The sequence below is a fragment of the Aplidium turbinatum genome, chromosome 13 (genome assembly GCF_918807975.1).
Source record: "Aplidium turbinatum chromosome 13, kaAplTurb1.1, whole genome shotgun sequence".
Lineage (NCBI taxonomy): Eukaryota > Metazoa > Chordata > Ascidiacea > Aplousobranchia > Polyclinidae > Aplidium > Aplidium turbinatum.
In genome coordinates, this window is record NC_137484.1 from 22,820,741 (window position 1) to 22,845,275 (window position 24,535).

General features: G+C 38.9%; 2 protein-coding genes across 2 annotated transcripts; one reads left to right on the forward strand and one right to left on the reverse strand.

The window, feature by feature from the left end:
- The first annotated feature begins 2,453 nt into the window (after nt 1-2,453).
- On the forward strand, nt 2,454-10,982 carry LOC145782221 (uncharacterized). The gene is made up of 7 exons (XM_082593995.1): nt 2,454-2,635; nt 4,359-4,458; nt 6,530-6,694; nt 7,304-7,439; nt 7,843-7,957; nt 8,514-8,834; nt 9,381-10,982. The coding sequence occupies exons 1-6, from the start codon at nt 2,534-2,536 to the stop codon at nt 8,829-8,831; spliced, it is 936 nt and encodes a 311-aa protein (XP_082450121.1). The 5' UTR covers nt 2,454-2,533; the 3' UTR covers nt 8,832-8,834; nt 9,381-10,982.
- Nucleotides 10,983-12,977: 1,995 nt separating this feature from the next.
- Nucleotides 12,978-21,771, reverse strand: LOC145781876 (signal peptidase complex catalytic subunit SEC11C-like). Its single transcript, XM_082593557.1, has 5 exons — nt 21,603-21,771; nt 16,513-16,622; nt 14,876-15,025; nt 13,919-14,096; nt 12,978-13,765 (listed from the first exon to the last, which is right to left on the reverse strand). The coding sequence occupies exons 1-5, from the start codon at nt 21,642-21,644 to the stop codon at nt 13,715-13,717; spliced, it is 531 nt and encodes a 176-aa protein (XP_082449683.1). The 5' UTR covers nt 21,645-21,771; the 3' UTR covers nt 12,978-13,714.
- Nucleotides 21,772-24,535: the final 2,764 nt, after the last annotated feature.

A 24,535-nucleotide genomic window follows, 5' to 3' on the forward strand; every position in this document is an offset into this window, starting at 1 on the left:
TGTTATTACATGTGTTTCCAGCGTGCTTTGACTTGACATGAAAACGCAATCCCCCGTTGGTTTTGTAAGTTTTCGGACATAAGTGACATCTGCAAAAATACCGGATAATATATCCAAACAATTTTATTCAGCTTTCAACACACAACTGCACAATTTAATTAGAGGTGCGAGGTCCTTTGAAACGCTTTCTCACCCAAATTCACGTTGCACTGTAGACGCGCTCGTTGAAATGGGAATACTTTGAAATTCTTCATCTTCGATTATTTCCACAAGATACTCGACGGTTAAATTATACAGAACTGTTTTCCTGTGCACTGTTATAAAAAGCCAAACTTCTTCTAGCCCTGTTGGTTGTTTATAGCTGGATAAGATAAACTTTGATAACCATATAGCCTACAGTCAGTCGTTTTGTATCGTAATTCGTAGACCTTTGCTACCCTATACTAATTTAATATTGTTGTTAGCAAGAGCCTATGTATTTACCCTGCTTATTGACCTGTAACATCCTGATTAACCTACTTCAAAATTTCACACAATAATCTGAAAAGACAAGCGGTAACGAAAATAAACTTTTAAACCACCTAACAATAATACTATGGTCGGAACAGTCAAATTGCTTTGTGGTATTCGCCGTCACTTTAGCCTTGCTTTAGTGCATTCTTAGCACGCCGTACACCCGTACGGTCGCAGTCTGTAGCCTTCCATGTGCAAGCAGTGAACCATGAAACGAACGACGTAAGGAAACGAGAGAGATAAAAGAGAAACACTAAGAGAAGAGTGAGTTTCCACTCATTGTGTTATATCTCGTTGGTTTAATGTTAACCTCAATTTTAAAGCAAATTATATGTCTTCGTTTATGACGTCACTGAAAATGCTGCTCCTCCAGGAAAAAGTTTTGCCCTTTCTTTGCCACCCTGTTTTCGCCGCTGCTTTTGTTGTCCAAGGAACACGCAGCATCCTTCTCCAACACGAAGAACCTTTAGGATCAAGCGGCCCTAGTTCGACTCTCGGAGTGTGTGCTTGAGCAATGAGCAACGTGCGTTAAGGACTGCTCTCCATTCAGCGGCACCGAATGGATGGAATAATTTCTCAGCAACAATCGAAAGCTTCAATCTCTGTCAATCTCGTTAACCGGCCCTGCGTCAAGAGCCTCTACAAGTATGCGAAACTACCAGGAATAACCTATCAAGGCTTTGTCAGTCCGAGAATAAAGATTCAAAACCAACTAACCATAATTTGAACCAAAACACACAAACTACTGACAAAATGTGGGCTACCGGCAGTGGCTACGACCAAAATGTAGCCTAAGCTACGTAGGTAACCATTCTTTAGATGTTCACTTTTTCTAGCAAACTTTAGTCTATTTGTATTTGAAAAAACTCTGGGTGCGATTCAATCGAGTCGGCTTCACTGTTTTTTATAAATAAAAGTAGACCATATGCTTGAAGTTCACTGAAAAAGTGAACACCCAAAAAAATAATTGTCACGCTAGGCCACGTGCAACAGCAGCACGCAGAGTGCCATGCAACAAAACGCAAACAGCCGAATTTCATTTGTATATAGCACACAGGGAGTTGCTGAAGGGTGTACTTTCTTCCAAACAAAGGCTCTTCTCCCTATCATGTTTCATCTATTTATAGAAAGCCCATTTTCACAAGCAGTGAAGTATGGTACCAAAATACAAAACCAAACGATTCTTTGTTTGACTGCCCGCAGTCCACCTTGCTCTGCCAACCACTCAAACACGTCATCATATCAGCTGTGAGATTTTGATTGCCGAGCGTGTTGCAAAAGCAGCTCGCGATGGTGAAAGGAAACCACTACCGGCTTCGAAATAAAGAACGCAAGGGGTAGTTTGATTTATACCAACAAAATAAAATCAATACAAATTTTTTAACAGCAAAGTTATTATATTTTACTTCGTGTTTTACAAAGCTAATAAGATCCAATAAAAAATGTAAAAACAGCATTTGGGTTTTTCATTTTGCGACGTTAAATCGACCTTTGCGTGGCGATTAAAGATTCTTGTGTTTCTCGCTCGAACCAGCTCGTTCTGGTTCCAAACAAACAACTGTCAGAGATTCTTGTTCACTGGGCGGCTTTTACATATTGATGATGATAAAGTAGAGCATGCAACATTTCACAGTGCAGACAGAAATGTGCAAGTTAGGTTGGAAAGCGGTGGAGGTTTCCCATTCTTTCATCATTGTGAATAAACTTCATCTACGTACAAGATCTAGTCATACATACGAAGTTGAAAGATTTAGTTAAGTCTACAAATGCAGTAGCCGTTGCGATATCACATTGTTTGCAAAAACGACAAGCAGCTGGAATGCGACACAAATTGCGAAATGTTGCGTAATTTGTTATTGTTTCGGTAACGTAGCAACCATTTGCACGAAGTGGTTTTACAATTGGTCAGTTTTTCATACAAGTTTTTTTGCAGAGAAAAAAGAACTTTTCACGAGTTACGATCTTGTTTAATTTAAAACTATTGAGAAACATTCTGTTGACGATTTATGGTGAATGCAAGATGTTTGATTGGTTTAACTTGACAGCTGGTTTAGCTGTTGTCTTAAATATAATTCAGAAGGCGCATTGCAGAGTAGGCTATTCTGATGAAAGCGTTGATTCGGTAAGTTTTATGTTTGTCATTTTTGCACGCTGTAAACTTAGTGATGTATAATCTAACTTAGATAGCCGGGAAGAATGCCCCTCTCTTCACATGTCCTCTGCCCTGGCGCCTGCTGGTTTTGTTGGCTCTTTCTTTGTTTCCACAAAGATAAGAGTTAAACTGACTAGTAAAGCGGTGGTCGAATATCATTGTGGCATCTAAATTTACGGACGGGTCATGTAACGTTTTCGATCCACACTCTCCCTCCACAGGTACCTCGACTCCCCAGCCTGGCCCCCGCGACCTAAGCTGGTGGACTTACCCCTCCGGGTGCATCGTCACCCCTAAATCACGCCGCTCCCCGCCGCCGCGGCGTGTGGCAGGCCGGTTTTCTAAAGTCTTCGACCTGGCTATGTTTGTTTGTGCTCTCTCGCCGTGTCAATTATTTGTACCCGTGCGCTGTTGATGCAAATAAAACAGTTTAACACACGGTGTCTATCGCTGTCAATTCTTGCTACAAATCGGCTGCCGAGAAACATAACTTAGACATGTAACTTATGCAAATCGGGGAGCTGGTATACAATACAAGTCCCCCCCCCCCCCCCCCCTGGTAACTCATGACAAAGACAGGACTCCACCAAGCATTAACATATAGGGTGAAACTACTTTACCTTTGCTTTATTGTTCACACACTTCAATCCACATGTTTTGGTCAATTCCTCTTTGTCATGAGTTACCAAGGGGGGGGGGAGGGGGGGACTTGTGTACCAGCTCCCGAATTGGTGTTTAGCATTTCAATCTGAAGTCTAAGTCATGGGAGATAAGTTTTTAGTTTTTAGCCTGGCCACTATCTTTACCGGGAGTTCGTGTATCCTACAAGTCTCTGCCATAGTAAAAAATATCATGAAGTCATAAACAGGAAGCGACCAAGACGCATGGGTTGAAGTGTGTAAACAGGAAAGCAAAGGTAAAGTAGATTCATCCTATATGTTTGGTCGAGTCGAGTCTATGGCGTCATGGCATGTTTTACCAGGGCGGAGACTTGTACACCGGCTCTCTTCGCCATAATTTATATGTTGAAGGGTTTAGTGTTGGGTGGTCTTTTAGGGAAATTTTGTTGGTGTGGCCTTCCCCTATACTAGCCTAGTGTGAAAGTACAAAGCACATTTCACCTCATACACTGCAATAGGTCAAATTAATTGTTGCTTATAGTTGAGTGAACAATGTGTTTAATTTGGAATGTAATGTTGCATTTGTTTTTATTTGATAAGCATGTAAAAAATTGCCACCCCTAAGTCCACTGCTGAAACCGTGATCGCCCAATCTTACTGGCTCGATAAAAAATTGGGAGCTGTTATACAAGTCCCCCCCCCTGGTAACTCATGACAAAGAGGAATTGACCAAAACGTGTGGATTGAAGTACGTGAACAGTAAAGCAAAGGTAAAGTAGTTTCACCCTATATGTTTGGTTGAGTCCTGTCTTTGTCATGAGTTCCAAGGGTGGGGGGGACTTGTATACCAGCTCCAAAAATTGGATTTGAGCGAGTAAGAAATTTTGCAAAATGGAAAAAACTTTCATTGTTCTCAATTTTTTTTGAGTGCATGTGACCAAATGCCCCCTAGATTTGTTACTAGGCTCTTGTTGAAAAGAACTCTTTAAATTTGTGTGAATGGTGTTGCATCAGACAGACTACACATTTTTCTTCTGCAGTTGCTTTTGTTTCATTATTGTTTTTTATTTCAGAATATAATAACATGCAATGGCACAAATGGATTACAATACAAGTGCACTGTGGGGCACTGCTGTGGTGAAGCATGTTGTACTTTATATTACGATTTATGGTGTAAGTAGAAAATGCCTTTATTTTTTTAAATTAGTGGAGGCAGGTAGCTCATTGATAAAGAACCTCTAAACCAGTGGTTCTTAAACTTTTTGAGACACGCCTCCCTTTCACAATTCTAACAACATTTGCGCCCCACCTTGTTTCAAAATCAAAAAAAACATTATTTAGGATAGCAATTCATTTTCAGGTAAGTTGCATTAATGTGAAGAATGTAACTTTTTTTGGATACCAAATGTTTAGTTTGGGGATTAGTAGCAGATAATGCACATCTCAGATCGGCTTCACATTCAAGTTTGTTTCTAGATTTTGTCTTTATGTTCGCGACATTAGAAAAACCATTTCCGCACAAGTAAGTGGATGAAAATGGAAGAAGTGTGCGTACAGCCACAGCACCCACACTCTTGTAAATGTGCACATATTTCACCCAGAACTCAGTTAGTGGCATTGTTTCAAGAATTCCTCTTGTAAATTGTCAGGAATAATTTCCTCATTTAGACGAAAAGGATTCCTTGTCATCTACCATTCTGGAAGTTCGGTGTCACCCAAGTCTGGAAAATGGCGTTCAAATTCTTGTTTCAAAAGTTGACGGTGACAATCCACTTCGAACTTAGGTTCGCCCTTTGGTTTTTCAATTTGGTTTTTCTCCAGCATCAAGGTTGGAAAATCAAGCTGCGTTTCCTTTTTGAACTCGACGATGCCTCAGCCCCAGTTTTGCTATGAAAGCATGGATGGCATCATAGTCTTTGATGCTTGCTCTGCAGGGGCAGATTTAAATTATTAAAGGGTTCAAAAATGTCCACGAGGTAGGCCAACTCGACGATGCCAAATTCCGAAAGACGCTTCTACAACTTCCGCCGACGATGATTGGTGAAAGCACTCGCTACTTGCAATCTTCATTTTTTTAAAAGAGTCTTTGGAAATAAGCTAAAGGTTTACTTTGGTAGTCAAGGTGTTTTTTTTTTCAAGATAACGCTGCGAACGAGTTGGTCTCAAACCGTCGTTGCTCAAATTTTAAAAACATGCAACGCATTGTGGTACAACTTGGTCATTTATTATGGCATCTATAAAGCCAAACTTCAGATAATTTCGTCATACTTTCTCTTTTTCCCCACTCATATTATGTCAATAGAACTGATAAATCAAAAATAAACATAATTAAATAAGTGCTAAAATTAAAAAAAGTAGTTTACGCATGATACTATATTGTATCATGCTATGCTATTATGTATCATGCATGATACTATTGTAGAGTTGGAGATACTGCTATACTTCTAGCCTCTGAAGACATGTTAAGTCGTAATTCATGCACATTTTTTTTTAATTTCTTGCGCCCCCCTTGTGAGCTTCACACGCCCCCCAAGGGGGGTGCGCCCCCCAGTTTAAGAACCACTGCTCTAAACTTTGCAGAGAACTAAGATGTTACTTTTGTTCAAAATGGCTATGGAAACCACCTTAGAAGCAAAGAATTTGAAGCACTAACTGTGTGTGTAATAATTAAGCTGTTCTGTTCAATCATATGAGCTTTGCTGTTTTAATAAACAAGATAATATATATGATACTGAAGATGTTTGTAAAATGTGATAAAATGAGTTTTTAAAGCTTGTTTCATTTTCGAAATGCTTTCATGCTTCCAAGTCAATGGTTCTTACTCTTTTTTTCATGTTGGCAACATCTTGAAATCAGAAACTAGATTTTGCACCCCCTTTCAGAACTGCTAAAAATTGATAGTCATTCACAATTCAGAATATGGGGTAAAAGCTTGCTAAACAAGCATAGTTTCCAACGTCATTTTATAACATGCACCCCTGGGAACAGGTATCACACCCTTTGATGGTGGCGCGTGCAGCCGTGCACCCTCGGTTAAGAACCTTTGAAGGGAAACTGATGATTAACCAATTTTTGTCAATATTTATGGCAGCCAAGTGGCTGAATATAAAGAACTACTTTCGCAGTTCTGCTTTGCATCTTTTCATACCATGCAGAAGTAGGCTACTCTTGTCTTGTGTAACATTTTATCAAGGAAATTTATTCACGCTTTGAATCACATCTGTCAACAAAAAATTTCTGACAGGGGTTTGGCTGATTCTGGGAATGATGTTTCTCGTTAGCTGCTGTTGTATTTATCGCAAGCGACAAAAACAATTGGAGCTTCGTCTACGACGACGACGGACTAGACGCAGAAACCGAGGACTTTATAATGGTGTTTGCAACTACCCAGGACCCCCGAGTAATGAAAGTAAGCTCTTTTATGCTTGACAATGTAAACAGTTAATTTCACTTAATCACTATGATTATGTAGAGACCTGAAGTACGTATTACATTTTGCTGACTTGCTTTCTGTTGACAACAGTTTATCTGAATTGTAGTAAAAACTTTTATGCATTTCTTTTACTACATTGCCAGGTGTCACTATTGGCTATGAAAGCACCAAACAGTGAAAGATAAAGAATTAAACATCACAAAATTTCAGTTACCTTTTTGTGTGACTGCATTTTTTAAATATTACATTTTTACCTCCCCAAGGAAATGTAAGTTGGTATAACATTGCCTGGTGGTGAAAGATTATAAAATGATATTTTTAGATACCGTAACTTTAGATAGATTGATAAAAGGCGTCCTGGCACCTGTCTTAATTTTGACTGAGCAACTGAAAAATTTTGTGGTAATTAGTTTGTTATGTGCATAACCTCGACCACTTTACAAACCCGAACCGTCAGCACCAGCTACAAAATACGGCATACCAACATGTCAATGAAATGTAGATAAACAAGTTGCTTGTATAGTTAGGGGCTAGCCTGGCGACAAGACCCTGTCCATGTGTTTACACCATGTTCTGTTACTTTAGATGTTCTCGGTTATTGCAAACTACCTCTGTACAATGACGTGATCCGGATGCCCCCATCTTCCTCCCCCCCGCCCCCTTACTCATCGCGTCGACGCCCCATCCACACTATCGCTTGCCTTAAACCCAACGATAATGGGTAAGCTGACTGAAACCCAAGATTTAACTTTCTGTCCTGTGTAGAGCTGAGAGTAACTCTATGTGCTTACCATGATTGTGGCGTAGCCTATGTTGTTTAACTTGTGGTTTTATTTGAAATATTATATAGAGCTTGTGCTATAGTAGTGCTATGTAGCTAGAGCTGTGCTATGTAGAGCTTAGCTAGAGCTTGTGCGTATGGAAAATACTTTATGTGTGGCTTCAGTGGTTCGAATTGAGCTTTTGCAATGAGGTGCCGGTTCGACACGTATTGAGGGCACGCATTTAGGTCGTTGGGAAGATACTTCATGTCATGCTTGAAAGCATCAGTAGCGATGAAACTTTCCAAAGTTCTAAAACGTTTCGCGGCACACAGTTTAAAAAACACTGCTTTAACTTTCCAGTGAAACAATGATGACCATCGTGCCTTGCAACATCACGTCGTCGATGCTGTCGCTTGCGTCACTTTCACATTACATTCCTGACCTACTCGCTCAAAACTCAATTCCCACGGTGCTGGTGAGTTGACGGATGGATGTAATTGCTTGTGTCGTAATAAAATATTGTCTCCTATCAATCATATGCACTCCTCAGTATGATGGAAGCATCACAAAACATTTTTTGCTGTGTCTGGTTCTTGACCAAGTTCATATTTATTTAGGGTTATATAACTAATGGGCTTTCTTCTGTGGATAGACTGCCTTGTATTTGCCTTTTACTCATACACAGTGTCGAAAAAACCGACAGATGATTAAGAGGGTGTTTTTTTGTAAAAAAATTATTGCGCGATGCTGCCAGGATTAAGCTCTCAAGCTTTCTCAGTTCGAGGGTAAAGATTTGAACAATCAATCAATGGCACAATTAAGTTGGCCACATAGAGATGATAATAAAATAATGTTGACCTCTGCTTTGTGGAATCCGGTGCCTTTACAGTGACTGGTTTCGTGTGAATAATTTAACTTGTGCGCCTACCTCATTCTGTCTAGGTAAGGCGCTTAATTATGAAAAGTTAAATAATGGCTAATGATGATGAATACGAGAAATTGATTCATTTTTCATCTTTTATACATTCCAGCCGCCAAGTAACCGAGATTGCGAGTTTATTCGAACAGACGCCAACAATAACTTTGCTCCGAACCTCACGGGCAGCCAAGAGACTATGAGCGAAGAGAAGGTGGTTCCCCGTTCTGCCGTAGAACCCAGTTTGACTTTTGAAAATGAATTGAAATCTTCTCAGAAGGTTTCCCCGCAACCTGCTTGTGAAGAAGGCTGCTCTTATGCGCCATCCCACGGAGAAATGATTAATAATCAGGACAAGAATTTCACATCACTGGACGACAGCAGTGACGATGACATGTGGCCGCTGCCGGCCAGCAGAAACTACACTAGCTAAACGGTAGGTGGCATTGTGAGCATTTTCATGCCAGAATAAACGCAAAGTTGTTCCAGTTTGGCGTTAAACTAATGTATAACTTCCTTTTCCAGCTCGTACGCCGCCGTTTGTTTTTTTATTTATTAATGAATGATTAAAGTAATTATTTTTTTTGTCGCGCCTAAAAACTTGTCTGTCACTTCAGTGACATCTTCGCGTTACTTATGACACAGTTACGTTTCTGTATGTGTACGTTAGTCATGCACCGCCAGTAGCGTTGATGCTTTCCAAGGGGCTCGGGACCACGAAGAAGCCACCGCGTATTTGAATACAGTGCGTTTTCTTACAAAATTTTCTGATGTGGGGCTCAAACCTCATTGGTACCTACCCGAAGATATCGTATCAACAGCCCTGTGTACCACACGTGATATTATTTTGCAGTTACAGTACTACACTACACTGCTTGATGGTACTGTAGGTCTACACTCAAAAGTAAGTGGTGTACTTCTGATACGACTACATATTGGAGTTGCCTTTAAAAGTTAATCCTTATTATTGTGATGTTTACAGAGTGGTCGATGGGAGCGCGGACTACGTCGACCGTGATGCTTTGTTCTCATCTATAGAGACGATAGAGCAACTACCTGCTTCAGTTGAAAAGTTTTATTTAGAGTTGAGACCATTGACCAGATGTTGCTCATAGGCTATAACCTGTTTCAAATCGCATTGCTGTTAGAACAAATGCAGATATAATTCATCCACTGCTGCGTATATCGCACTAGCAAAACTGGAGTTGTGGAGCTTTTAGAACAATTGTGACTTTCCAGCTGCGGTGTGCAACTGTGCATACAACCACCAAGCTGGTGCAATGGTGTCTGATGTTACATTGTCATTCGCCTATTGTTGCGATTACAGAAAGTTTTTCGCGTCTCAAGTGAACGTTGCTAAGCCAATTTCGCTTGTTTTTCAAGCGTGGCGGCTAACCATTTCTATGAATGAAGGAAATTTTACTTACAGTGCCCAAGCTTAGCCAAGGCACTTCTTACATGTTATCACTGTGATTTTTGAGAGTCCTTTTGCGTTATTATTACGAGATTTGTTTATACGACTTGCTTTGTTTTGGCTGCATGTAGTCGCGGATGTTTCAACTATTTGGTGCAATATTCGTTCTCCTGGCACCGCTTCTGTTACGTATTTGCAATATGAGATTTTCACATTGCCGTTTGAACATGTTTGGCCTTGGTTCAAAATCCTACGTAAACACCTGTCCTTGAAAAGGCGGCGCCGTTGCTTTATCTAATTGTTACTGAGTTTTGTTCAAAGAAAAACTAAGCGGTTAATCCGGATCTTTGCCTAATCCGGATAAAACTGGAAGTACAAATGAACAAGTCTTGATAGAACCGTCATCGGTTAATCCGGATCTTTGCCTAATCCGGATGGAATCGCCGGTCAAATCGAATCCGGATTAACCGAGTTCTACTTATAAGACATTGGTAGCTACTAAAACAAGGTGACATCCAATTCAACCCAACCTCGAACCGATCGGAAGTTGCGTTGTTTGTGACGTGGCAACCGTCATTGTGACCCTTCTAGCACTCTGCCAGAGAGTTGAACTTTAGTCGTTACAAAAGAAAAAACAGTTTTGGCCAGAGTGGGAATCGAACCCACGTCATCGAAACTATTATTAAAACAAAAGCCACTCTGGCCGACGGCGTTCAACTAATTCACATTCTATCTGCATTTCGCTTTGTGGCAGAACGTTTTCATGCCACCCAATCGGGAGGTGCAAGCGTAACAACGATGTCACGAACAACGCAACTTCTGATTGGTTTGTGGTTGGATATCGCTGTATAAATGGCATCCAGCACGCCAAGTGTTGCCAGATTTGCTTTCCGATACCATGCACCCCTGTTGTGGTTACCATGTGGATGCGTTGATGCACTGCTCACCTGTTTTCCGCCTTCATTGTTGAAGCACCAGTGAAGTGGGTTCAATGGCCTGTCATCTCGAAGACTTAAAATTTACAACGAAGCTCACTCTTCCTTCGAGCCAAGCTCGACTCGAGATGTTTTTATGGCATTATTAAACTCAATGATGTCTGCATTGAAGCGAGTGGGTTTTAATTTGCGTGTTTTCAGATTTCGAATATTTCATGCTCAGCAGAGAAAACTTCTCGTCTCTTAGCAGAGGAACGTGAGTAACGATCTCGTTTGTCATGCAATGCTGCGAGACACGTGCTTTGGATGTTGCTTTTTCGGTCTAAGGATATGAATTGAATATTGATACAAGGCTTGCTCTGAGAATGAAGCCTGTGCGTTCAGTTTAAAACAATTGGAAAAAATTGCGTGTTGATCACGACAAATGAAGTACAATATAATAAATCTAAAGAAAAATCCTCGTCTCCGATAAACATCATTGAACAACTATAACAAATCCAAAACAAGTCACGTTCCCCGGTTCAAACTTAGAGCTCCCGAGCAATTGTCTCGTGTGAAGTTTGTTGGTTAGCCCTTAAACTGCAATTACCGTTCAATGACACAAACAGCGGTTACTGGCCTGAGAGCCCCGATTCCAATGTACAAGGAAAAAAGCAAGTTAATCGTGTTTCAGTTTATTGGGCTACTTCAGGTTTATTTGTTTTTAGAATATGATCTTAAGTTAGATCAGGGGTGTGCAACGTGCGGCCCGCGAAGATGTACCAATTTTGAATTGTGTGCGGCCCGCGAAACGTGTTTATAATTTAGTTTAGTCTGGTACATGTGAGCATTTCATTGTGGAGTGGATTATTGTAATTTCGCACCTTCTGTTAACCATTTTAGAAATTTCCCACCGGCCACCGCTAATCCGTTGTATTTAATTATTTGGAACGTCAGAAGATCAGAGGTGGAGCCCTGCTATTGTCTCTGGCTTTGTGGCCTTTTTATTTGATCTCTTGCTTTATTAGACCTTTTGTAGAGCCGGCTTGCGTCAAATTTAGTAGTTGCCTAATGTAGGCCTAGCTTATAGGCCTACAAGCAGTTGGATCAGAACAACTTCAGCCTGGCGGCCCATTCCTTGCCAAATTTGTTGAACCAGTCAAAATAAAAAATTTGTTAAAATTAGAAGTAAAAAAGTAGAGGCATTGGAAAAAAAAAATTTGAAAAGGGCAAAACAATTGAATGAACTCAATGCAAGACTGCAGCAAAAAAACAGTATGCGAATGAGATGTATGGTCACATAAAAGGCTTTATGAACAAATTACGACTTTGGAAAGCCACATACAGACAGGAAATCTTTTCCACTTTCCAACTTTGAGAGACCATGGAATGCATCCTGAGAAGAAAACTGAATTTGCAGACCAACTTGAAAAATTGTTGTAGGCCTATGAATTTTTGGTTCGTTTCAAGGACTTTAAATCTCATGAACATTTGTTTGGTATATTCTCTTCGGCATTCAACACAGACAAAGCACCAGGTGATATCCAACTTGAACTGATTGATCTTCAAGAGAAAACGGATTTGAAAGCAAAGTATTTAGAAATGAATCTTGGCGATTTTTACCGAAAACATCTCAACCAAGATGACTTTCCACATTTGAAAAAGTTCATGGCTTCAAAAATGGCTCTTTTTAGCTCAACGTATTTGTGCGAACAATTTTTTTTAAAATGGGCGTCATAAAATCTCCCTATCGATCGGTTCTGACAGACGAACACTTGGAAAATGGACTTCGAATAATTCGCTTTATTGCTAGCACTTCCATTGAAGTAAATTTGGAGAAATCCGTGGGAAAAAGAAGCCAGCTGCAAACTTCTCACTGAACTCGTTTAAAGACTGTGTGACTATAGATTTAAATAGCAGTTTTCTTCAGAAATTTATACGTCTTAACTTATTATTTCTGCAAGGAGATCCCCTAATAATACCATATGAATAACAAAAAACTACTTTTTTGTGCCTGCAACTACTAGAAATCATATGTCAAATAAACATGCGGCCCACGGTTTCACCCAGTTGTTTATATCTGGCCCTCCCGTAAAAAAGGTTGCACACCCCTGAGTTAGATCATACTTGCCTATAATTCACTGTGCAAAACTGTATATCTTCCCTCTATGGGTGATCACAGTACAGTATAAAGTTTTCAAGTGGAGATCCAAAATAATGATTTCAGATAATAATGATACACCAGCAGAGTTCAGTATTTTTTATTAAAACAGCATGGACAATCAGCAGAGCCCTATTTATGGCATATGCAATTCGCTCTACTAGTGTAGAGTATCATTAGTGCCTTATTCAAATAGAATCTTGATTCTATTTGAATAAGATTCATTATCGAATAGGACATACAAAATAAAGATCATACTGTGGTCAAACTTTAACTCACAAATTTTGAACAAAGTTGTAGCCTACTGATTTACGATACTACTATATAACAGTTGACTAATAAAACTTTTCTGTTTTTGTGAATCAACCCAGTAAACTGTCCACTTGAAGACTGTCTCGTATTATTCAGACTTGTTGATGCAACAAACAATGTACCATCCTCATTTTTTAATTATAGATCGATTTCGCTATCACAGCATCCTCACATTCCTCAGTATGATCAAGTCTATATAACAGGAATGATATTGACAGACTTAGCAAGTTAGCACATTTGCAAATGCGTCAGTGCTGGTAAATTGCACCAATTTGAAATCGGCAGCTGAAACAACCTGTACAGTGTACAATACATACATATTACACATTTCCCAAAACTCTTATCACACTTTTCACCAAACTTTTATCGAAGCTGGAATTAGCTCTCCACCCACACAATGTCACAGAAACCAAATAAAGCTCTGCCACGCTCGACGAAGGAGCAGGCACACACAAACGTCATTTAGCTGATAGAAGCAAGGTTGGTGAGCAAATCAACTTCTTGAATCGCCTTCGTCATTCCCGGTGGATGAGAACAAATATCCCAAGAAGACCCAGCACGGCGTACTGGAAAAATAATTATTGCGTCACAATGCTGGCTTAACAATAAGCCTACAACAATTAATATACTGATGTGGCTGCTAACATGATCAGTTGATGTTGATGACTACAGTATTTACAGAAAGGTTATCACCATTCTCACTATGGGCAGCATCTTACCTTCAGCTTCGGGTAGTCGTTCATCAATATGGTTACCATGCCAACGTAAGGGAGAAAGCCACGGGCGCGTCCAATAACATGAGGAGGTTCCACCCAAAATTGTCCATGGTTGTACAAACTTCTGTCATCCACCTCATTATTATCTCCCTTAGTGAGGAACTTGGCTGTCCCGTTTTCGCTGCGAAAAAAGTTGACATGTTATTATTATAGCAAGGTGTGTTTCGTTTCTTATTAAAGCAGTGTTTCTGCACAACTGTGTGTATAAACATGTAGTTTGATTTGTAGGAATGGAGTGGTGGGCCATCCTGATTGTGTCGTAATCGAACCTACTGTTATCGTGTGTAGTTTGTGTTAAACTTTGTTTGAAGGGTATGCCACACAAACATATAGGCTTGTCGAAAGGGTACATCGCTAAAAAAGTCTGAAAACCTCAGGTATAATAAGTGAAAGAAATTTTAATATACATTTGACACAAAGTCAGCCAACTTAGAAACATCATTGCTAGATGTTTAGAATGCTGTGACACTCCCTGTGCTATTTGCATGCACCAGGTTACGCTGAACAAAGAATTTTCATGCACGCGGCATCTTATAAATTTTTTAAGAAAAAGCAAAAACTGAGCAGAAAAACGATCTTTTAGCGAGTCACAATCATATACATACAAAAACAAAGTAACATTAGCGGGTTTAACATGTTTTACTACAAAGAGACATAACATGATTAAAAAATCAACTCGAACGTTTCCGACACGTACGTGTATCCTCATCAGGAATTACTGTTAAACTTGTTACATGGAAACATGTTAAACCAGCTAAACTTAGTTTGTTTTGTTTGTCAATGGTTCAACAAAGCAAACTCTCTACCAAAGCTTTATTATTACGTTGAATAATGCATATAGTCAATAATAGTCAATCAATAATAGTCAATCATATACATATAGTCAATAATATAAGTTACGTTTCATGAAGGGAAATTATCCGATGAACAATTGGTATCTCTCTTCCCTCTATTTTGAACACAACTATCTCTCCAGCTCGAATTGGGTGCTCTTGATAATTTGTCAAAAACAGTAGATCACCTCGGTAGAAAGCCGGCTCCATACTTCCACTACATAAATGCAAAAGTTAAAATTCAGATAGGCTGTATATAATAGAATCCTAACTGTCTAGATTTTCCTTTACCTTTCAGTTAGGAATTCCACTGTACTTTTTTAATTTACCACAAGATCTTCTCATCGCTGCAATCAATTTATCTGACTTAACATGTAAAGTATTTTGGCATGCTACTACGGACAGTATTTTTCACACCCCACAACACAAAATGTGCACTATTGGGGTACCTCTAACTACACATTGTCAGTGTTGCAGTCCCTAATAACAGCAATAACGTGTTGGGTTGTTGGACCACTCGGCATGCAACAACTCAGCAAGTACATTTCAGTAACTGTCAAGTCAGCAAATGAGATTTAAGTGGTCACGTCGGACTTGCTTAGTCATTGCTTGCTAAACTGAACTTGCTCACTTGTGCCATGCCAATTTTTCAGTTTGCTCAGTTGTCACTTTCTCAGTTTGCCCCAATAGCTCAGTTGGTTAGTGCAAGGCTTCCTGAACGAAGAAGCTTCAAGGAGCTGGTTTGACTCTCGGTATGTGCAGTTGTGCACTTGAGGAACACATTCTAAGGACTGCTCTCCATTCAGCGACACCTAATGGATGGATTAATTCCTCAGTAACAACGCTTCAACAATCGGAAAACTTCACACTGTTTTGTCTCGGTAACCGGCCCTGCGTCAAGAGCCTCTACAAGTATGCAAAACTACCAGGAATAACTTATCAAGGCTTTGTCAGTCTGAGGATAAAGATTCAAAACCAACCAGTTTCATCATTTGCCAACTTCAGCCACTTGCAGAAACGTTTGCTAACTCAGTTCGCATATGCTGACTTGTGGGAGAACCATTTATTCTGTAGTAAGCAACCCCTAATCGTAACCCAAACCGTTATCTGTAAAACTAGTCTAATTGGAACGGGCAAATGCCTGATAATGGGATTTAGAGGTACCACAATACCGATACTCCATTCCATTTAACACAAGTATTTGCAACAATTTGTAAACAAAGATTTTTTACTGGCAATTAAAAATAATTTATATTTTAAAATATGAATTACAAATATTGATTGATTGATTAAATCTTTATCCTCGGACTGAGAAAGCTTCTTGTAGAGCTTAATCCTGGCAGTTTCGCATACTTGTAGAGGCTTTGAATCACTGACGCAGGCCCGGTCACCGAGATTGACAGAGTGAAGTTTCCGATTGTTGAAGTCTTGTTGCCGGGGAACTATTCCATCCATTAGATGCCGCTGAATGGAGAGCAGTCCTTTCAACGTGCTTTGCTCAAGCGCACACCCCGAGAGTCGAACCAGCGCCGCTATTGATCTTGAAGTTTCTTCGTTCCAGAAGTGACGCGCTAACCAATTGAGCTATCGGGGCGGATGTTTATACAGTTTATACACACAGTACACACGGATACTACTTCTTTCCATATATACAAGGGTTTTCAGATAAGCAACATGCAGTTATGAACACTGTCATCGGAATACCTGAGTACAACAACAATAGGGCTCTCACTTCCTGTGGCAACCATCAGACCTTTCCAGATCATCAATGCTGATGCTATGATCATGGCAAAGTTGAGGACTTGGTAGTACAGCTTTCAAACAAACATAAATCATTTAAATGGAATATAAAATAAAGTGTTGGAACATAAATCATTAAAAAGATTCTAAGATTAATATTCTTTAGAAAAAGATTACCTCACTGTTTTCTTACAACTTCAAAGACGAACTGTTAAGAAACAGATACCTGAGTGGCCAACCGGCCATGATCTAGCAATATACTACTGCATAAAGGTGACCATCATGCGCGTGTCTTTAAATAAGAGTGACCAGTGCTTAAGTTATTTGGAGCCTACATTATCAATAAAAATGAAATGCAAGCTATCAACTAATTAAGTTAAATATCAAGATATTTCTAGGTTTACAATAATTTTCCAATAACAAAATTTATACAATCAAATAGTAACAAAAGGCTGAGGCTATATTAACCATAAATTCTGAAAGAGACTATATGCACAGTGTGCACACGCTCACTCAAGCATGACGTTTGACCTCAATATGCATTTGTTTGTCCTGGATAAGTTAGCTCTGTATCTTTTTGCAAAACATCAAGTCGAGCATGCATAAATTAAATAAACATAAATTATGAAGGCGGCAGCAATAAAACAAAACAAATTGCAAAACTAAAACTCTCAAATTGTACATTTATAAAACTATCTTTTTTAAACAAGTATTGTTACTTTTTATAGCCACCAAATTAACTTGTTAACAGATCACGTGCAAGTTTAATCAGCAAATGCGGTCACATCCCCTTATGATGAACAAAAATTTGTCTAGAGAAATTCTCAAATATATACAAGTAAATTAAAAAACTTTAACTTTATTACACAATTATTAAAAAAAAGGGGGCAATTACTTAAAACTCGTATCAACGTATAGTCAATCGGAGATCCGCGTAAAGCAGATACAAAAGCATCAATAAATTTGAGAAAAATGTGAATACTATAGTATTAACGACGACCTTTTAGAGTACCGTACCGGTACATGTAAATTCAAACAGAAAAAGAAAATGATTGGTAGTGGCTATTACGCCAGGACCTTTGAAATTCTTCCTTTGAAACCTTTGAAATTCTTCTGTTGTATATCGCGATTTCGGGTATTGAACCCTCTTCAATACAACTTTATCAACAGCATAGTACAGTAAAATTTACAGCAGTTAACTTTAGAAAATGACTAAAAATGTTATGTGGTTGCCAAGAAACAAATTAGTCTGCGAAACTAGTCTACGAGCAGTAATAACGACAATTTTTATGCAAATTATGAAGGTAATTAGGTCATACATTATAAAAGTAAAGTGACAAACGTTAGGAATTTTTTGACAGTTGCATCAATAAAAAGTACGAAAATATTAAGCATTTGGCAAAGTATTTAAATGTAAACAACAAACAATGGAGTCAGTCAAGCTGACATACGCCAAAGCCTGGGACCAGTCAAGCCAGCCTCCTGTTACATAATCCGAACTAGCGGATGCAAGATACTTCTAACTAATTATTAAAAAAAGGGGGTAATTACTTATTGAATTTACATGTACCGGTACTCTAAAAGGTCGTTGTTAATATTATAGTATTCACATTTTTCTCAAATTTATTACACAAAATTGGAAAAACATAAAAAATTGAGTTGTACTCAAATTAAAAATTTAACACAAAAAAGTAGTAGCGATTTAGTCGCTTCAAATTTGAATTCAGTTTTTAAAAAAAAGCACTCTGGGTGGTGTCGAACAGATACCCTTCGAAATCCAAACCCAAGAAACAGCACACGAGCCACCGATTCAGTTGAAAAAAAAAATCTTGAGCTTGGAGGTTATATAATTATGCACTGTTGCATCATTGTTCTTGTTGTTTATTTGAGAGAGAATGTGAAAGAAAAGAATATGTCATGCTTGAGTAAACGTGTGCATGTTGCCTTAGAGGCTATAGTTACAATATATGGTAAGAATAGCCGGGTGCAACCTAATTCGTACCCTCACTTCGTACCCTGAAAAGATCGAAAGAAAAAATAGCACAAAGCCGAAGTCGCTGATCACAACAAAGCTGAAGTCGCTAATCGGAGTTTTCGCAAAAATTTTAAAGTTAGGGTTAGGGCTAGGGTCAGTGGCGCGGGAACTATTTTTCTCTAGGGGGGGCTGAAGCTGCCGTAGTGTTGTCAGCTTCTGGGGGGCTTCGCCCCCCAGACCCCCTTATGTGGGACGACATTTTAAATTGCTAGTGGGCATTCGATCATTTCCTGTGTAAAACAAACGCCTCCAAAATACACACATTGTAAATTGTAACAAATGAAGAATGAAAACGAACAAATTAGACAGTGATATAAAAACGACAGTTTGTGAAAATGTGCTCTCACACGCTTCCGAAGATTGATTTTCGCTCAGGTGTTTTCTCTAAGAACTGTGTCATGAGTTCTTTGACATCGACAGTGTCAAAAATGTTTTGGTGGACATGCATCAACGCAAGATAAGTACCATAGCCTAAGTCTTTTTTTCGTCATTGAGCTTCTCAACCACGTTTTCAGGCGTCTTAGAGCAGAAAAAGAACGTTGTGATGATGCAACCGAAACCGAGAGGCAAAGGCAGAGCACGCATTTTCGCGTTTCTTTGAAAAGATTTAGTGTTTGAGGGTTTAGTTGCGATAATAGCTCAGCAACCTTTTGAACGGAGTTTGGGGGTTTTTTCACTTACAACATCGCTGAGCAAAGTAAATTCCGTTTTTAGGCGATGGCATCGGGTAAGCTGATCAGATCTTTCCTCACCGTTTGCACAGCTCAAAAGGGCCTTCTCTCTGTTGGCTGCTGTAAGCAGATCCGCCTGGTCGAATCTTCGATCAAGCTCAGCTTGAACCAAATCAAGGGCTTCGATGTATTGCCGTTTCCAAGCTCCTTCTCCCGCAGACGACAAAGTATCCGATTCCTCTATGTTTCGAAATCTTGCTGGAGTTTTGATCACTCGGGGATCCTTTGGCGTCTTTAGGTTATTAACAGACGCAAAGACGTTCGCTGTTTCCATAAGCTTGGAAACGAATTCATCTTTTCTGTGATTTTTGATCCGTTTGCGGAGAATGGTGATTGATTCCAAAGCTGAAGAAGCAAAGATCTTGTTTTGGAGCTGTCTTGCGACGGCTTCTGCAGGCTGAAAAACTTCACCGCTGCAGGTAATCGCAAAATAAAGCCGCATCGTGCGTGCTTGTTTTACCAAGCCGAATATGTTTGCATGTGCGTCTCTTCTCATTGCCCTATCTTCTGTCATGTCGGTCAGACATGACAAAGCAATATCATGTATTAGGCCTATTGTAATGTTCAGAAGTAGGCTACGCATGAAATGTAAATATTGCAGAATGATGTCCAATAAACGATGGACCGCCGTGTTAGTAAGGAGGGTGGCTAGCAGTGATGCCTCCAAAATACGCCTACGCGCATACAAAAAATATTAACGCCGTATACAAAAAATATTAACGCCGCATACAAAAAATATTAAAACCGCGAAAACTTTACGGCGTAGCCTCAAGCGCAAACTATCCAAACAAATGTGGCCATAAGCGTTAGCGCAAACAAAAAGTCTACGCCGCAAGTCTACGGCGTAGAATTTGCGGCGTATACGTACATCTCTGGTGGCTAGTACCGCTACTGCGAGGTATAGATCCCTATGATTGACGACTCTTTATTGCAAATGATGAGCGCGACCACACGTAACAGAAACTCGATTCATCGTAGCAATTATTGTTCGAAAAAATTTCTGAAGATATGTTATGTAGGCCTACCTTAAATTGTCAGAATTTTCTAGGGGGGGCTGAAGCAATTATTGAAAATTCCAGGGGGGGCTGAGTTTGTTCTAGGGGGGGCTGCAGCCCCTTGAGCACCCCTACTTCCCGCGCCCTTGGCTAGGGTTAAGCAGAAACTCCGATCCGTGTGCTATTTTGGCTTTTTTTTTTCTTGATTTTTTCAGGGTACGAATTAGGTTGCATCCAGAATAGCCACTGCGATAACAAAAGGATGCAACCTTGTTCGTACCCTGAACAGTTCGTACCCTCAGTTCGTACCCTGAAAAGATCGAGAGAAAGCATTAAAAAAAGCGGAAGTCGCTGATCGCAGTTTCCGCAAACATTTTAAAATTTTTCCGCTGAAAAGATCGAGGGAAAGATAGCACAAAGCCGAAGTCGCTGATCGCAGTTTCCGCTAACCCTAACCCTATCCTAACGCTAACCCTCGCTCATCGCAGTTTCCGCAAACATTTTTCCGCAGTTTCCGCTAACCCTAGACTAATCTATGCTCTAAACCTAACCTTCGCTGATCGCAGTTTCCGCAAACATTTTTCCGTAGTTTCCGCTAACCCTTACCCTAACTCTAAGTCTCTAACCATAGAGTAATCTATGCTCTAACCCTAATCCTCGCTGATCGCAGTTTTCGCAAACATTGTTTCGCAATTTCCGCTAACTGCGGTTTCCGCTAACCTTTACCTTAACCTTAGAGTAATCTATGCTCTAACCCTAACCCACGCTGATCGCAGTTTCCGCAAACATTTTTTCGTAGTTTTGCAGTTTCCGTTAACTGCAGTTCCCGGTAACCTTTATCCTAACCATAGAGTAATCTATGCTCTAACCCTCGCTGATCGTAGTTTCCGCAAATATTTTTCCGCTGTTTCATTTTTCCGCAGTTTCCGCTAACCCTAACCCTCGAGTTTGTTTGCGGAAGCTCCGATCAGCGAGTTCGGCTTTGTGCTATGAAACAGCAATCAGCGACTTCGGCTTTTTTCAATTTTTTCTTTCGATCTTTTCAGGGTACGAACTGTTCAGGGTACGAACTAGGTTGCACCCATAACAAAAAGGTATTCCTCACTAAAACATGTCAACATTGCTGCAATCAATTGAAGTTTTAGCCTTAAATATCTTTATTACTTTACCATTATTATTTTATAATAAATTACTTTAAAAATTACTTTATCGGAACTGGAACATGATTCGTGCTGAATAGAAAATTTTACACTTGTAAGTTATTATCATTGTGTAATCAAGTTTTTCACCAACCTGTCGCTTGTTCAGACGCTTTAGGTCATTGAAAAGTTCCATATTCAAATCTTGTGGATATAAAAACTATTTACCATAAATAAATAGTTTTGAACTTTCCTATCAATACACCTAAACTTGCCATAAAACAATGAAAACTATCAATACTACAAAAAGTGCTCAATGCTAAGCAAAAAGGTAAAGCGGAGCGAATTAAAAATATCATTGTGTAAAACAGTCAGGTGTTGCCAGATTTAGGGTTAAAGTTAGAAAGGGTTAAGATAAGGGTTAGAGTTAGGAATAACGTTATGGTTTTGATCTTTGCCCAGGACTAAAAAAAAAATCCAGAATACAAGTTTTTGTTTTCAATGGCTAGTTTAAACTTTTCTCAAATTAGGGCAGAAATCCTTATCTGGCAACGCTATCACTACACTTTTAGTGTAAATATAGCCACAGCCAAAATTGTAAGAATAAGTTACGGTACTCATTCTCATTTTTATGACAAGCGGTCAAAGTTGGAAAATCACATAAAGGCGTTTGTTAGTAACAATGTCCTAAAAACACCAACTTCGTATTTTTGTACTGTCGGTGCTATTTCAAAACAAAAAAATTGCAAGTGCCTGAATTGCGCAATTTGAGCAAAATTGAGCAACGACCAATCAAATAAAATTCAATGCCATGTTCTTATTCACGATGTTTCTGACCACTTTCCTATTGTAGTTGTGATAAACTCTGTAAAGCCAAAACAAGAAAAATATACACAAAAAGTAAGGAACATGAAAAACTTTGTTGCGGATGAATTCGTTTGTGACCTGGAAAATAGCTTGACCAACCAATACACAGAAAGGAATGATTCAGTTCATAGCAAATTTAATCATTTCATCGACACTTTTAATGACACTTTAAACAAGCATGCACCTTTACGATTGTTGTCTCGAAGAGAAAGAAAACTCAAGACCAAACCATGGCTAACAAAAGGAATTTTGAACTCCATCAAAACTAAAAACAGACTATATCACTTAAAAATAAAAGACCCAACAAACACTTCTGCACAAGCAACATACAAAAAGTACAGAAATGTACTTACTCATACCAAAGAGCAAGCAAAAAAAAATGCATTACAGTTTTCTTATTACGCAAAGCAAGCACAACACTGGAAAAATATGGAAAACCATAAATGACATCATCAAGTACAAACATAAGCACACAGCTCACATACCAGAAGAAATAATTAGCACTGACAATGAAAAAATATCTGACCCTGCACAAATAAGTAACTGTTTTAATGATTATTTCACAGAAATTGGTCCTTCCATGGCATCTAAAATCCCTCTACCGTCTCCTGGCTCATTATTGAAATTGCAAAGTGTCCCATTCTCCTTTTTCCTAAAACCCGTCAATCAAGAAGTATTAAAACATCTTAATAATCTTTCTGTCTCTAAAAGTACAGGACATGATGGAATACCTATAAGATTTGTCAAACTATCCTCACCAATAATCGCCCCTTTCCTCACCAACTTATTCAATGAGTGTATCGATAAAGGTGTATATCCTGATGTACTAAAGGTCGCTCAAGTTACCCCAATCTTCAAAAGTGGCTCCAGGAAAAATTGTTCCAACTATAGGCCCATATCACTATTGTCCCCCTTCACCAAAATATTCGAAAAATGCCTGTATGAACAAATGTACAATTATCTAACAAAAAAAGACCTGATCACACCACATCAGTATGGATTTAGACCACAATATTCCACTTCGTTAGCTGTGTCAAACGTTTGTGATAACATCTTAACTAACCTAGATAATAAAAATACAACTTGCTCTGTATTTCTTGATTTAGCTAAAGCCTTCGACACAGTTGATCACACTATTCTCATACAGAAACTGCAAACATACGGTTTTCGGGGCCTTCCATTACAATTGTTAAAAAGCTATATCAGCAATCGTCTACAGCACACGGTCGTCAATGGAATCTCTTCAAACTCAAGACAGGTTACCTGCGGTGTGCCCCAAGGATCGACATTGGGACCCCTTCTTTTCTTACTGTATATAAATGACTTACCAAATTCAACAAACATGAATGTTAAACTATTTGCTGACGACACCAATCTTACGATGAGCGACAAATGTGAAATAAATTTGCAGAACAATGTGAATGCCGAAATGCAAAAAGTTTACAACTGGTTGAAGCTTAATAGATTATCATTAAATTTCTCAAAAACTGAATACATGCTAATAACAAATAAAAAACACATAAAAAATTTTAACATTAACATTGGTAACACAAGCATTCAACAAAAAGATCAAATAAAATACCTTGGCGTTTACATAGATAACAAATTAACATGGAAATATCACATAGATAAAATTTGCGGAAAAGTAGCAAAAGGTTCATGGGCGTTGCTTAAACTCAGAAATTATGTCAACACAGACACTTTAAAAGATGTGTATCACGCTTTGATTTACTGTCATTTGCAATATTGTATTTCAAGCTGGGGAAAGGCCTGTGACAGTGCACTGGATCCATTAATAAAATTACAAAAAAAGGTTATAAGAATAATTACGAAACAAAATTACTATGCTCACACTAATTTTTTATTTTTCAAAATGAACATCTTGAAACTAAAAGACATACATAACATTGAAATAAAAAAACATATGTACAAAGTTCATATGAATGAGTATCCGTCTACGTATTGTGATTTATTTACAAATGCTTCATCTATTCATCAGCATAACACAAGATATCAAACAGGCAACAATTATTTTATAAACAGATCAAACACAGAATTTGGCAAGAAGTCCATGCAGGTATTGGGACCAATGCTCTGGTCAGAGGTTCCAAGTAGGCTAAAAAACTTATCATTTCATTGTTTCAAAAAAGAGATCAAAATGTTAATTTTACAAAGCTACAGTGCATCGTAAGTGATATGTTATGGAAACCAACTTGTCAG